At 43.2% G+C, this 15,347-nt stretch overlaps 1 protein-coding gene across 8 annotated transcripts in view; it reads right to left on the bottom strand.

The window, feature by feature from the left end:
• Nucleotides 1–15,347, bottom strand: part of TANC1 (tetratricopeptide repeat, ankyrin repeat and coiled-coil containing 1) — a 226,744-nt gene that overhangs the window by 67,055 nt on the left and 144,342 nt on the right. For 5 of the 8 annotated variants that reach the window (XM_049106149.1, XM_049106146.1, XM_049106148.1 and 2 more), the window contains 2 exons: nucleotides 9,131–9,261; nucleotides 7,843–8,029 (listed from right to left, as the gene is read on the bottom strand). The exons of 1 other annotated variant lie outside the window; for it this stretch is intronic. In XM_049106149.1, coding sequence (XP_048962106.1) covers nucleotides 7,843–8,029; nucleotides 9,131–9,261 — 318 coding nt within the window. The remainder of the gene's footprint in view (nucleotides 1–7,842; nucleotides 8,030–9,130; nucleotides 9,262–15,347) is intronic. 2 more of the 8 variants (XM_049106147.1, XM_025471123.3) reach the window with 1 other exon arrangement.

Raw genomic sequence — 15,347 nt, 5'->3', positions numbered from 1 at the left:
AGTTTAAAAGTTAAAACACTGGACCAATGAATTAAAGATCAAACAAGAAAAGGACATAATGGTTGCTTAAAAAGTGGGAGAAGGGAATGAAAAACGGAAATCAGCTAGTGTGGAGAGTAAAGATTTGACCTGACAGAGTAAAGATCACGAACAACTCTGGAAGGAGAGACCGGAATCTAAATGCGACTGGGCAAAGAGGAGAGAGACAAGTTAGGGAAGCACCGTGCCCAATACCCTGGTCTTCCCGGCCAGACAGGATTCGCTTCTTCCCTCCCCCACCCCCCACAGCCCCCAACATCTTCCATGGTTCCGGCTGCCATGACGAATTTTGGGTTTCCCCAAGTGGCAAAGGGCAGGCCTGCCGGAGATGAAACCAGCCTGCCTGAAACCTTCAGAGAGAAACGTGAGACTGGGCTTCTCCGTCTGCCCCACCTGCAAACCAACCAACCACACAGGAACACAGTCGGCTCACCTGGAGGCACTGCTTTTACCTCCCTCAGCCCACCAAGGAGAGGACCCCGGGGAAGACCCCCCCCCCCCCCCCCCCCGGAAGGCCACAGGGAAGGTGGCCTGAGTCACCTGTGGCTTCTCTTTGCACAACTTCCAGGCAGAGAGCAGTCGGCCTGTGGCCTTGCCCAGGGGTGCTGTGCTTCGGCTCGCGGCAGACAGATCTCTGTACCTACATCTCTGGCTCGGGGTTGCCAGCCTTGCGCAAGGCACGCTCTGCTAGGACATGCAGCGAGGCCAGGGACCCGAGCCACAGCTCACAGTGGCATCTGTCAGTCCCTTGGACTGTGGAAACACCTCAAGGACCGACAGGGACAGGGAACTGGAGGAGGGGAAGACAGGCCACACTGCCCAACCCAGTCAGACACAGCAAGTAACAGCCTCCAGAGAAAAGCCTGTGGACTTACACAACAAGCAGTTTTCTAGCCATAACACACAACTGCCTTGTTTCCATAAAGCTTCACCTACCCTGTATACTGGAGGCATAGACACTGGAGCTTCGGACACAGTCGAATGACTCCACAGAGTTCTGCACTCTTCCAGTAAAGAGCACAAGGCACCATCAGTGGTTGGTATTATGCACCTACAGCATACATCCCTCCATCAAGAAGTGACAATCACTGCCATGTTTTAAACCTTTTCAGTAATTGATAACTTGTCCAGGTCTCCAAGGGCAGAAGACCACTCTTTGGTTCCACAGGTGGACAAGTTTTGAAACAGATACTGAACCTGAAATTTATTGTACCAGTACTGAACAAACTTGCTCCTGGTACATAGTAGGTGCCAATAAATGCTTGCTGCACCAACAGAACGGCCACCTGAAGAATCCAACCACAGTGTGAATACAAGTACAGCAGGCATTCTACTGTCTCAAATCATGGCTAAGGATTTCTTTCCATTAAGTGTATTACCAAATTACATATGTAAAGACAAATTTTCCTCCCTCACCCAAGAGATAAAAAAAAAAAGCTTCTATAATTAAGGCATGATTTTTTAAATTGCAGGCAATGCAGCAAAATGAATATTAACACAGATCTGAAACACTCTAAATAGTTATTACCAAATCAATTTCAAAGCATTTCAATTTAGTAGCAAGCAGGGCAATACAGGTGGCAACAAAGCAGTATTAGCATAAAATCAAAAGGGCAGGATTTACAACAAGTTAAAAATGAAAATAAAATACAATTAATTCCTCTTTGTATGCGTCTCTCTCTGCATCTGATCATCTCCCCTGGCACACAAAGTCCAGGAAATACAAGGAACAAAAGGTCTCTAGCTACCTCAGGAATCAATTTCATTTACAAGCCCAGAAGGGAGTAGAGTTGAGTCACGGAAGATCAAAGTCAGACCACGATAAACTTTTTTTTAATATCCTAAGCAACTGGCCAGAAAAACAAATATTATCAAACTAGAGTTTCCCTCAGTTGGTTAAGTGCCAGCAGGATGTTCATCAAGTATCCAGTATTTCCTGCAAGCCACTTTTACAGGAGAAATGTTCCTGTGAAGGTATTCCTCTGCCTAAACTTACACCTGCCTTCCAGCTTCAAAGGGAGAAAGAGCAAAAACACAAGCTGCACCCCATCTCCCCACCAGAGAAAAGGGAAAGGCAGCAGGAAGAGCCTAAATTCTTTACCCTCTTCATATTCTCAGTACTTAATCTCCTGAAAGCTATCGGGCCTGTTGGAATGTGGTGGCTCAGGTATTGGGAAGCTGGGCAGGTGAACAACACACCTGCTTTGTGTGGGAGACATGCCCCAGTGGGGGAGATGTGGACACCACCCACTCGGAAAACCCCTCCTCCTTCATAGAGCTGTCCTAACACCAACTCTCAAAAAGAAACAGATCTGGAATACTACAAAAGTAATTTGGAGATTATAAATGTCAGCAGGTACAAGCAGATAGTAGAGAAGGGCCTGGAAGGGACAAATGACTAACTTTTAATGGCCTCTTACTCAGCCAGAATTTTTCTAATTGCTACCTGTAAGTCCTTCTCCTGGGCACATCTATTATTAATGTATAGGAAGGATTTTTTTTTTTTTTATCTTGATAGGGAGGCTGGGTTTTATTTGTTTCTCCTCATCCAATATCCATTCCCTTTCTTCCTAAATAGATCAATAATCCTTTTTTTTTTTTTTTTTAAGATTTTATTTTTTTTACTCATGAGAGACACAGAGAAAGAGGCATAGACACAGGCAGAGGGAGAAGCAGGCTCCATTGCAGGGAGCCTGATGTGGGACTCAATCTTGGATTCCAGGATCATGACCTGACCCAAAGGCAGCTGCTCAACCACTGAGCCACCCAGACGTCTCTAATCCTTTTATTTTTTTAAACACACACACACACACACGCACACGCACACGGGGCAGCCCTGGTGGCTCAGCGGTTTAGCACCACCTTCGGCTCAGGGCCTGATCCTGGAGACCCAGGATCGAGTCCCACGTCTGGCTCCCTGCATGGAGCCTGCTTCTCCGTCTGCCTGTGTCTCTGCCTCTCTCTCTCTCTCTATCTCTCATGGGTAAATAAATTAAATCTTTAAAAAAATAAATAAATAAAAATACACACACACAAATATTGATCATGATATGGACACAGACAAAAACTAAACAATATGTTTAAATCAAAAAGTGCTTGATAAAACCCACTGATTTCAGTGATGCTTTTTAAAAAATCAGATTGGGGAATACCTGGGTGCCTCAGTTGATGAAGCATCCAACTCTTGGTTTTAGCTCAGGTCATGATATTATTAGGGTCCTGGGATCAAACCCTGCATCAGGCTCCACGCTCAGCAGGGAGGCTGCTTGAGGATTCTCTCTCCCTTTCCCTCTGCCCCTCCCACCACTCACACACTCTCTGGTCTCTAAAATCAATCAATCAATCTTTAAGATAGATAAATAATCGATCAGATTGGCTTTCATACACATTCTAGTGAGTATAACCTAATTTTTTTCTGAACTGAGATTAATACAGTTTACAATTTCCACTTGTTAACAGCTAGAAGCAAGTTTATTCAAAGGAGTGTCACTAAGAAAAACGTATTCTTGGGCATGGAGGAAACATCTATAAAAGCTACTTCTTTACCAAATTTTCCTTTTAGAGCAAGTTATTAAAAAGCTACCTTATGCTGACTGGGTATGGTTTCACATTTAGAAGGTTCTCACCTTGCAAATTTGAAAAATCAGACAATTTCTAGGTAATGCCAATTATTTTAACATGTCAAGAGTAGGACATTTTATATATATATATATATATATATATATATATGAACATGAAACATATCATTTAACTTTAATGACAAGACACAGCTTAAAATACAAATGACATAATATATACGTATGTATGTGTGTATATATGTGTGTATATATGTGTGTATGTGTGTATATATGTGTGTATATATACACACACACTTGCACACATACTTGTACTTACTTTAAAATATATACATATATTTATAAAATATATGTATATATATATATAAAATATATACATATCTATTTGTAGGGAATTCAGTTATGCCCATCCAGCTGAGACAGTATTTGTACTGTCTCATGACAGAATTATTATACTTCTAAAGAACATTTTAAGAACTTGGACCTCCTCAAACAGGACGAGGTAGGACTGTCCTCTGCATAACAACATAAAGTTGGAACAGAGGGCACGGAGGTTCTGCTAAGCCCTGACCTCTGCACAAAAAAACCAGAAGGAGTCCAATAAATTCTTCTAATGGTCATTATTCTGCCCTTTCTCCTACTAAGCCATTCCTAAAAAGGGAATTCTCTTCACCTGCGATACATCAAAACCAGCAGAAACAGAGCTGGGGGGGGGGGGCGCCCCGTGGCAGCCCCATCAGAGGGCCAGCTAATAAGCATGGGGAATGCAACCTCTCCATGGCATCTGTTGGGCAAAAATATATAGGTTAAATATAATCACCATGATGGAAATAAGCCTACATATTAAGAAGAGGGTTAGGAATGTTTAAGGATGGGCTAACACTATTTGAAATTTCCCCTAAGTGCCCTAAATAAACAGTGCTAATAACTGTACATGCAGCTCTGAGCCCATGCGGGCACCTGCAGCTCCCCAAAGATCGAAGTGCCACCCCAACTGTGTGGACTTGTTACCAGCCCACCCCTGATACTTCTGCCGCTCCAACCCAAGCTCTAGGGATAAACAAATCTTAAACAACTTGAAATGGAAAATTAAATGGAAACTTCTTCCCCATCTCTCCAGAGCCTGTGGAATTCAGAACACGGATCCTAATTAGCTTATTAGAAGCAGCCGCCAGGCCTTCCAAAGCAGGAAGCCAAGGTATCTTCACCTTCATCTTTGCCCACTAAGATCACTGTGTTCTTGAATATTTTATTCGGTTAAACATTTAAGATGCCTAAAGGCTGCCATTCCCAGGCTACACCTTATAAAAACAGTCCTGTTCCTCAGGTAGAAAAACCACACGCCCCACCTCCAGCAATCACAGAACCACAACTGAGTCACAGATCCCTACTCGGTGAAGAGGCCATGAAACCTGCATACCCTGTATTGATTGAGGACAAAGGAAGCTCTCTCCCTCCTCTGCCTCACCACTCCTGCCTCTTCAAAGACCTGTGGCCATAGTCTGCCTGAAGAGGAAATACTTGCTTTTTCTCCTTCTCCTACCAACCACATCTCCCATGTGTCCCCTGGCAACAGAATCTAGTTCTGCAGGTCATGGAAGGAGAGCAAGCAGAGGAACACGGTCACCAGCACAGCACTTCCCTCTCAGCCATCTATGGTCCTTACTCCCGGCAGGAGATCAGCTAAGGAGAAAGGAGCACCATCCCCAGCGCTGGGGACCTTCCATACAAGAGGGACTTAGATTTGCCCATTACTCCACTTCATCTCAACCGTCACCGTCTTTATGTGAAGCTGAGTTAAGGGAACATGTCTGACTTCAGCCAAGGAATGATGGACGGCCCCAACAACATGAAACCTGTCATTTAAGTTTAACGACAAGACACAGCTTAAAATACAAATGACATTAACAGATGTGACAACGCCAACTTGGAATGGGAATCTTGCATAGCTCCTTCAGTAGCTCTCAACTCTTGACTTGAGTAGTACTCAACTCTTCTCTACTAGAAGGCCAGTAGAGAGCCAGAATAATATGAGATCCCCTCCCCCTCCATAGGGAAACAAAAATAATTTAAAAAAATATCAAGTAAATTGAAGGAAAATATTGAGGTGCTATGGAGAGTATATAATAGGGAAAATAACCACTCTGAGATTGGATGGATGTATTAAATCAAATACTAATTAAGAGTGCTGGTATTCCTGCAGCTCGATCTTTCCTTGACAAGGCAGGAAACCAAACTGGCAACTGTTCCTTTTCCCTCTTTAGAATACTTTTTAAGTCGCAGCACTGTATCTCACTGAAAGAGAGAGAAACAGAGAGGGAGGAAAGAGTGAATGCATGAGGGTCCTCTTCAGTCATTGAAAAAGTTCCTATCACAACAAGAAACTGGCTTGGCTATAATCAGAGGCGGGTAATGCCCATGCCAGATCATAGAATGAAAAGAGAACAGGCTATCCAAAATACCATGGAGCACTGAACTCCTTGAACAAGATAAACTCTTGGGAGGAGAGGACATTTCAGGAGAGTGAAGGATGCTGTCAAAGGAGTCAGCTGGCTACTGCAGAATATACCACGGACTCGGCTGTGGTGACAGCTCAGAGAGGGCATGAGCACAGAGGTAACACTGGGAAAAACGAGTTGGACCAAATGGCAGGTGGGGAAGCAGAGTGAGGTGGGAACAGGAAACCAGCAGAGTAAGTGAAAGAATTTAAATTCGCTATGACAACCTCAAACCACCACTTGAACACGATGTCCAGAACCAGGTAGTCTACGGAGACAGACACTGAACAAGTCTGGGGGTGTCTGTAGAATGGAACGTGACTTCTAATGGCTACGGGGTTCTTTTTGGGGTGAAAGGTACTGAAATCAGATTGTGGCAGTGGTTGCACAACTCTGAACAGACCAAATACCATTCAGTGGTTTCAGTGAGTGAATATTATGGTATGTGACTGCATCCCAATAAGATAATCAAAACCAAATGAAACAGAAACCTACCGGGAGGGCCTGATCCACATGAAAACTGAGGGCAGAGGCAGCCACCCTTATGCTAAGGGCCTCTCCGAAAGCTACGGTGAGTTCTACAGCCAGGGAGCCCACAACCCAACCCCAGTGATCTCACAGATCTTCTGAGGCAACCCCCAAAATACACAGTGCATGGACCTGCAACTTGTTTTGAAATAGCAGATAAGACTAGAGAAAATTAGGGTTCAAATGTCATTCCCTTCGACTACATACATACTCATGTGGAAGTAAGTGGGGTTCAGTCCACACTAGAATGTAAAGTATCCCTCAAAGACATGTGCGTTAAGTCAGAAAAACAAAAGGAGCTGCATGTTCAGCGCAGCATTGTAATGTGCACCTGAGACCAAAAACTACTGAACTAATCAGAATTCTTTAACAGAGAAGGAAAGAAGAGTGCAAAGAACTCGAATGTTAAGCAAGTGTTTACCGAGCTAAGCACCCTAGGAGTCAGGACTAGAATCTGTGTCTCCTGATCCACAATTCAGGACAACCAGACTTGTGTCGGTGTGCAGGGGCAAAGGATGGAGTCTGAGAAAATTCTGGCCTTAAAAAGAGTGGTCAGGGATCCCTGGGTGGCGCAGCGGTTTGGCGCCTGCCTTTGGCCCAGGACGCAATCCTGGAGACCCGGGATCGAATCCCATGTCGGGCTCCCGGTGCTTGGAGCCTGCTTCTCCCTCTGCCTGTGTCTCTGCCTCTCTCTCTCTCTCTCTCTCTCTCTGTGACTATCATAAATAAATACAAATTAAAAAAAAAAAAAAAAAAAAAAGAGTGGTCAGATCCCATGAAAGGAAATTCAAGAACAAATACCTGGAAATAAGTGAGGAAATAAAAGGACCTTGAGATTGGGTTAGGAAGACACCTCAAAATGCAGGTTTATTGCCCCGTTCTACGTCCTAGTGGGACCATATCCCCAACAGATGGACTTAATCGATGAGGAGGTCAGATTTTTTAACGTCACAGGCCAGATCCGATCTGGAGATTTTTTAACCAAATGAGCCCAGTGTTATAAAAATAGACACCAAGGAATGTAAAAGCTGATGCTTCATCCTCTCGGCTGTCCACGGAGCCAGTGCCGTCTGCAGAGAGCAGGGCGGGCCCTGGCACACCGACCTTCACAGACCATGCTCAAATCCTCTTAAGAAGTGCCTGCTGAATGCTCTGGCTGACGTGCGCTGAGCCGTTACGTTACCGAGCCGTGTGCTTCTTACCTATAATTCCACTGTCCTTGCTTTCCAGGGTGGAACTAGGGCTGCTAATGGTCTCACAGGGACTTTTGTTGGCTGCCGTCTTGCTGACACAGCTATTCAAGGTTGAGCAGGGGCTATCGGTGCTAGGAGATGCGGTGCTGCTTGTTAGTGTGGAGCAAGGACTGATGCCTTGGCTCAGAGCTGTGCACTGCAAGACGAATGGAAGGAGGAGTTAGCACGGCTTCACACAGGATGCTTCTACACAGTCTTTTGTTTCTGACGCCCAAACAGAAAAACTAAAAACAGGAACATGGAAAAACAGTTTTGTATTTTTTTTTTAAATAGAAGGGGCTTCATATAGATGTGCTCTTTCAAATTTTACAAGAGAAATATCTTTGTCCTGTCCCCCACCCTGTGATGATGATGATGATGATTATTATTATTTTAAAAGGGCAGTCTTAGAAATAATTTAGTGGGAACGCACATTCATAAAATAGAAATAGCAAACAGGCAGACTTCCTTTCATTTAAAGCCTGCAGAAGACAAATGGGTTCTTTGACCTCTGTACGGAAAACCTGGGAACTCTGGTTTTTGTAATGTTTCACGAGCACTGCAGCCCAATTCAACTCCTGAAGATTTATGGGCTCTGCGATCAGGGCAAGGAGGCTGGTGGCCACCGCCATCTCAATCAGTGCGTGACACCCTCCCAGGGACCCTCCCTGGGGGGGTGGGGGTGGGGGCTCTGGCCCCTCATTGCCATGCAAACAGACACATCTCGATTCAGAAGCAGCAGGCTCCTGGTTCCCTAGGATGCCAAGCACTCTCCCGTGCACAAGCCATTTGATTCCATCTTATTTTGTCTCTGCCTCATCTCCTACAATTCCTCATCCCGCTGACCCTCCAAAATCTCAACTGCTTAAACACACACACACACACACACACACACACACACACACACGAAAGCATATCCCAGAGTAGCCAGCTGAGAAGAACAGCATTAGGAAGATAAAAGTAGCATCATGACTATGGGAATCTCTCGGCCACTTAAATTCATTGAGCTGCTCTTCCCGGGGTGGTAACTTGAAGGTTAATGTGGACACATCCCGAAGTTCTGCACCCTTCTGCCTCTCCACACCACCCCCACCCCCCTGAAGCAGAAACCACAACTGTTGAAGGAAATTTCAATACACGACAGCCCAGACTCCTTTGCCTGAACAGTGACTGCCCCCTCGGGGAGGCGGAGAAGATGGCTATGCCTTCACGCATCCTCTGAGCAGGTATGATATGCGGTGTCTTCCTCGGGCATTACCATGGTCTCATTGTTTTCTTCAATGGTTATGTGTGTGGCACTTGGGATCCCTTCTCCCAGTAAAAATCCCAGCCTTGTCAACAGTTCTTGAGCTGCCGGAGAACAGCTCGGTTCATTATCGGCCTTTGCTTCTGGAACAAAGAAAGAAAACAATGAAGATGCCCCTCTGGGGAATTTCAGTTTTGCATCTGGAGGAGCTGGCACTACAGCTGCTTGTCTGGTGCTTTTGTGTATTTTTTATAAAATGCACAAAGTTTGACAATGCTGCCGGACCTCTAGCAATACATTCTAATTAAGAGGCTGTGACAGGTTAAGAAAACAGTAAAAGAGAAAAAACGCCAAGTGCAAAGAGTGAAATATTTGACCTGAATCAGAATGCAGTGTGATTATATGATAGCAATTCCTATTTCCACGGCATGTGAAAAACGAGTACACTACAGGCTACCAAAGGGGCCTGCTTTTCTTCTTAACTCTTTTAAGAGCACAGGGTGGCCAATGCCCACAGGAGCCTAAAATAAAGTTCAACCCAAGTGCCATGCTGGCAGAGACTCAGGCTGCTCAGAGGCTGGGGTAAAACTGGAATCCAAGCTCTGGTTCACCAAAGCACGGGCAGAACTACTTTGGTGGAAACGTGCTGTGCATACCCCACAGCAGTAAAAGTCAGAACCGGGACTTGAACTCAAGGGTCAATCATCAGGAATCCTCTCTCAAAGATTTCAAATCCCAGCGAAATGTGTCCCAAGAGACAAGGCCCAGTAATACACTCTGCTGTTCACGTGGAGATAGAGAGCAATCAGGCTGTGTTCTCTGCACACTCCACAGTGATGCATGGAAGCAAGGTTAACCTGAAGGTCACGGGGCGTGCTTGCAACCTTTCCCTTCTCTTCCCCCCTGCCCCCACCCAAGGAGCTGGCCATCTTGCCTTTTGCACTAAGAAGAACTGTATTGTTCGGTTTAAATGTTGAGCTATAGGTTAACCTTGTATCCAAAAGCCTGAGGGAACTTAAATACCGGTGATGAAATGATATTCATGTCATTCTAACACCTCTCCTATATTTTTAAAATCAGCATCCATCAAGGAATGAAATAACGTATAAAGCAAACTCTGCTTACAGAAGTTCAAACTTAAGAACAATATGCAACCTGTTATATACTCACTCATCTTAATGTTTTGTTCCTTTTTGTTAATCGTCTAGAGATGCAAACCCATATGTTCATGAACCAGTTTTTCCTACATATGGAAATCTGCAGATAGCAAGTCTTAGAAATATAACATGAGGAAAGTATAAAATAGCAGTGTTACCTATGAGCTATGATGTCACCACCGAAGTTCAATGCTAACGTCGCCTTTTGTAAGGAACCTCAAAATCAAAACAAGTAGAGCTGAGTAGATTGTCTGTATTAGTCTCACTCGCATATCATTTTTACTCAGTCATGCTCCCAGGGCAGCAACTACAAGGGATCAGGCTGGCTGTACCTTCAAGGAAGGAAAAGCATCCCACCCATTGGTTACCCTCAAGAGCTCCCAATGTTTGTGGCAAGAATTGGGGTTTGCCAGTTTGGATGTTTCTTTAGTTGCTCTTGAAAACTGCAGGGGTAAAATAACCAAGGCTTGGTTGTTCTGGGTTAAGAGAGCCCACATGTTTTTAGATCATTTGTGTTAAACTCACAACAGGAAGGGCAGTGGCCCTAAGCCAAAGGGGGTAAGAGAGCACCCCAGGGCAGGTCAACCATACCCAACCACACCCAGAAGGCCACTCGACAAAAGGTCCCTTCCCACCAGAGATTTCCAACCATATTTTGATTCCCAAGGTACTTGGGCATTTGGGAGAAGCAGGCAGGAACCAAACCAAATCAGCGAAACTCAGGCACATCCAAGGCTGAACCACTTCAGAACAGGATCAGTCCCACCCTCCCTTGCCCCAAGGCTCAGGCAGGGCAGCTCTTTTATCTCAGGTGGCAGCTGGACCAGAGGGAGAGAAGAGGATGCAGATGGAAAGGGGAAGAAGTGGGTAAGGGGGCAGACACAGCAGTTTCTCTACTCTACACCCCCCTTTCCTTTGAAATTATGTCTAGCCTGCTCTCTGTGAAAGTGCCCCTGAATGTCTAGCTTCTGGTTCAACCTGAAACTCCAGGGAAAGTGCCAGAAACTACTCCCAGTTGGCAGCTGCTGTGGAGACACACAGAACAGCTGCATAGGCTTGGCTGCCACAAAATTTACCCTGACGACAAATGAGGCCATAGCCTATTGCTCACATGGGACTCACTCTAAGATCCTGCAATCCACATAAGTCCCTGGGAGATAGGGTGCCCCCTAAGGAGTCACTGCTTGCCTCCACACTGTGTCCGTAGACACCCCAAATTGCCATGGTTTTCATTAAAACATATATATTTATGCAAAGACAACGGACTCCTCACTCAAGCCTTTCCTCTTCAGACAAGTTGGGAGCTGTGGCAACAGGTTTAATGTCTGAATTGACAGGACACCCGCAAGTTCATTATCAATTTGTTCTCTTAATTATTCAGCCTGGACGTGGATGCCACCAAAGTTCCAAAACCTTCCCTGGGTTCCGGATGAATGAACAGACATCTTTTATTTCAGGCTTAGCAACCAGTAGGTCACTGCAATTTCATTTTGTCCAAAAGCTTTCCAACGGTCTTTTCATATTACTCTCTTTTCTCCAATGTCATTCTAGTGACCTTCCCCTCAGAAGCCCCCTTCAGTTTGAATTCCTTAATCCATGTCAAGCCATCCACATTCTCCCCTCCCTTAACACAGAGCTTTCGCTCTCTGAACTTTTCATTCTGGCAGAAGGACCCTTGGGTGAAGAGTGGCAGTGCCATTTTGGGAGAGATGAGTTGCCTACAAACTCACACTGATAGGCTGCGCTGTGAAATTAAAATGCATTTCTACTTCCACAGTCCACCACCAAATACTGAGATTTGAACAGTCGGGTAAGATTTTCTTAGAGCTCATTCTTACTCCAAAACGACCCCTAAACCAAAATCAATTGGGACATTCTAAATGGAAAGTATTTTATTCGTGTAGTCAATATTAAATCACTCATCAATAATAGGTGTACCTGACCCAAAACCAGTGGGATAAGAACTGGAGAGAAAGACATTATTTCTTACCAACACTTTACATCTCACGAATTTAAATATCCAAAGAATTTATGACTGCTGTATTTGGAGTTGAAAGAATAATTGGCCTCCCACTTCCTGGGAATGCATTAGACAAGTGAAGAGTGATATTGCTTCCCAATAATGTTTTCATGGAATCTTCAATCACACCATAATGGAGTATTCAAGTGGAGAAAGGCAAAGAGAATTTCTTGGGTCATTTCCTGTCTCTTTTTACCTAATCACACTTCTTAGATTTGCAGCACCAACACTCAGGTACAGTCCATAAACTGACCAGCTCCCAGTTACTGCCATCGTAACTTCTAATCCATTTGTGCCCCTTATAACTACCCCCTCATCCTTCCCTATAGTCCAAGAAAGGACTTCTCCCTGCCAAAGCTACTCTGGACTAACAATGTGAACTTCTCTAACACTCAATTTCCCCATAAGGGAAGTGGCCATAACTACCTGTAGGTTGTGAACTTAAAAAAGTGAGAAAGTACCTTATATACCAAGCATCTTTGAGATATTATATCAAAGTTGGGTTATTATTTCTACTAACTTTAACGCCAAGAGCCCACTTTCTCACTATTATTTCTTTTTCTGGTTTCGCACACTTCTCTCTATATTCAATTGTGTCTATATTTCTCTTACCTAACAAAAAGTAGTTTTTGTGCATGACTTTTCTGCCTTACATAACTTTTTCTGAACTTACTATTCCTTCAAAACAACAAATTTCCTACTTTTTAAAAAATTATCAAACTGTTCCCACTCGGCCTATACTTAACTGCTTTCATTTCCCATCTCCTCATTCTCTATTCTCAAAGTCCAACTCTGTTAGAACCATGGGGGTCCCTGGGGATGACCAAAGATCATTCTATCAAGAGAAGCTTTATCTGCTCTCATCCTCCTCAAACTCTATGGGCTTGGGCACTGTTGACAATGCTCAGCCACTTACACCATGTAACCTTGAGCAACTGATTAAATATCAGTTTCTAAGATGCGTACCTTCTGAATCAAGTCTGTTAAATGAGACACAGTCCCTTCCTCTACTTCTAAATATCCATGACCTGTTTCTTGCTAAACATCTTGCCCCCCTTGCCTTCTGTTTAGAAGCATTTTCCTGTTTCTTCCTGACTGCTCCTTCTCTTAAGCCACCTTCCCCACTCCTTGAATTTCCAAAATAGTATTTATAGAGGAGCATCTACCCATGAACATGAGCTGACTGTCAATAACTGGTTTCTAACCCTCAATACAAAAACATAGTTATCACACAAGTTAAAGTTCTTCATCCCATTTACCCCATATTGAAACTGTCACCAAATCTTAAACATTTCTCTTTCAAATTGTCTCCTGAACCAGCCTTTTTCTTTCCAGTCATACTGCCACTTATCAAGTCCTCATCCCCTCAAGTCTAGATAACTATCAGACTCTGGGTCAATTTTCTCATCTCTTTTTATTTTCTCCCCATCTTCTTTTCCTTCCTCAAAGCCAGTGGGTTCTCAAATTTTTTGTCTCACGGTTCACTCCTAAGAATTGAGGATTTCAGAGAACTTTGGGATATGTGGGTTGACATTTATCATATTAGAAATTAAAACTAAGAATTTTTAAAAATCTATGGTAATTCATTTTAAGTTTGTAAAACTTACATGTTAAACATGTTTTTATTTTTAATAAAAAGAATTTTTTTTCAAAGGTTTTATTTTTAAGTAACCTTTACAACCAGTATGGGACTTAAACTAAACAACCCCAAGATCAAGAGTCACATGCTCTAACAATCTGGCCAGCCAGGCATCCCCAAAATATTTTCAATTTAAAAAGTTAAGAATGACACTGTTTTAATACTTCTACAAATTCTTTTTAATGTCTGGTTTAATAGAAGACAGCTAGATTCTCATGTCTGCTTCTGCATTCAATCTGTTGTAATATATTTGGTTAAAGCACGTGAAGAACTATGGCCTCAAAGAGATAGGTAGCTGGGAAAGGGAGGAGCCTTCTCAATTAATTACAGATATTTTTCTTTGATACCTCACCAAACTTGACAAGCAGCAATTCTTAAAGGTTAGTTGTAGAGTTGACTTTGAATCCAAATCAATACACTTTTTAAACTCTGTTACAGTAAAAAGTCAATGGTCTATTATAAGCTTCAAATATTTTTACCCATGCATGATTTTTTAACATGCACTGATGATTTGGAAAATATTGGTTTTGCAGATCTTGCAAGTGCTGACACGTTTTATTATATGATACCAAAATATCACATTAATATAATCACCACATCTCAAATGAAAAGTCCTGGGAAGCCATCAAGCTCAATGTGACAGATACAAATTCCCAAAAACCTAATTTTTTCACTTAAAAGGTCACATTTTATCATTAGGAAGTAATCCCTGTCAGTTTTGTTTTTTAATTGAAATGACACACTCATTTATAGCTTCTTTTTGAGAAAATGTGGGTCTAATACCCAATTCTGAATAACCATGGCTTGCCAGTCATTCTTTCAGGCAAAAATGGTGTCCCATTAAAAAAAACTGGCTAGGTCAGCTTGTAATTCAAACAATCACAGAACTGGTTTTCCTTGAGACCACCATCACACTTCAGCATGCAGTAGCAGTGCTTTATGGGGACTTCCCATTTCATCACACAGGCTATTACAAAGATCAGTCAAGGGTCAAGATTTAATAACCTTATTATCAGTGTTTTGTTATTTTTAATGCTAATGCACGGTGGTGAAAAATATCACGCCTAGCTCTAGTACAGCAGGTGCCCCTACTTTGATGTGCACCTAAGGCATGAGAAGAGTTACCAACAATTGCTTTTGTACCCTCAGTACAAATGTCAATGCAAGAGAAATGGAAGCATCTTCCTAACAACATTACCTCACAGACCCCAGTGAGGGCCTTGGGTATGCCCAGAAGTCTATAGTCCACACTCTGAGAAGCTCTGTTTTAAGTCTTTAATTGTACTAAATTCTCTCTTTTCTTTAAAATCAATAAAAATCATTGTTGCATACACTTCTCAACCTATTAACTGATCTCTCATCTTCCCTTATCTACTCAAAGCCTTGGGGTAAAAAGGCAATGGTCTATCCCCA

The sequence above is a fragment of the Canis lupus genome, chromosome 36 (genome assembly GCF_003254725.2).
Source record: "Canis lupus dingo isolate Sandy chromosome 36, ASM325472v2, whole genome shotgun sequence".
Lineage (NCBI taxonomy): Eukaryota > Metazoa > Chordata > Mammalia > Carnivora > Canidae > Canis > Canis lupus.
Note: the sequence above shows the minus strand (reverse complement) of the source record. Positions and strands in the feature narration are given on the sequence as shown.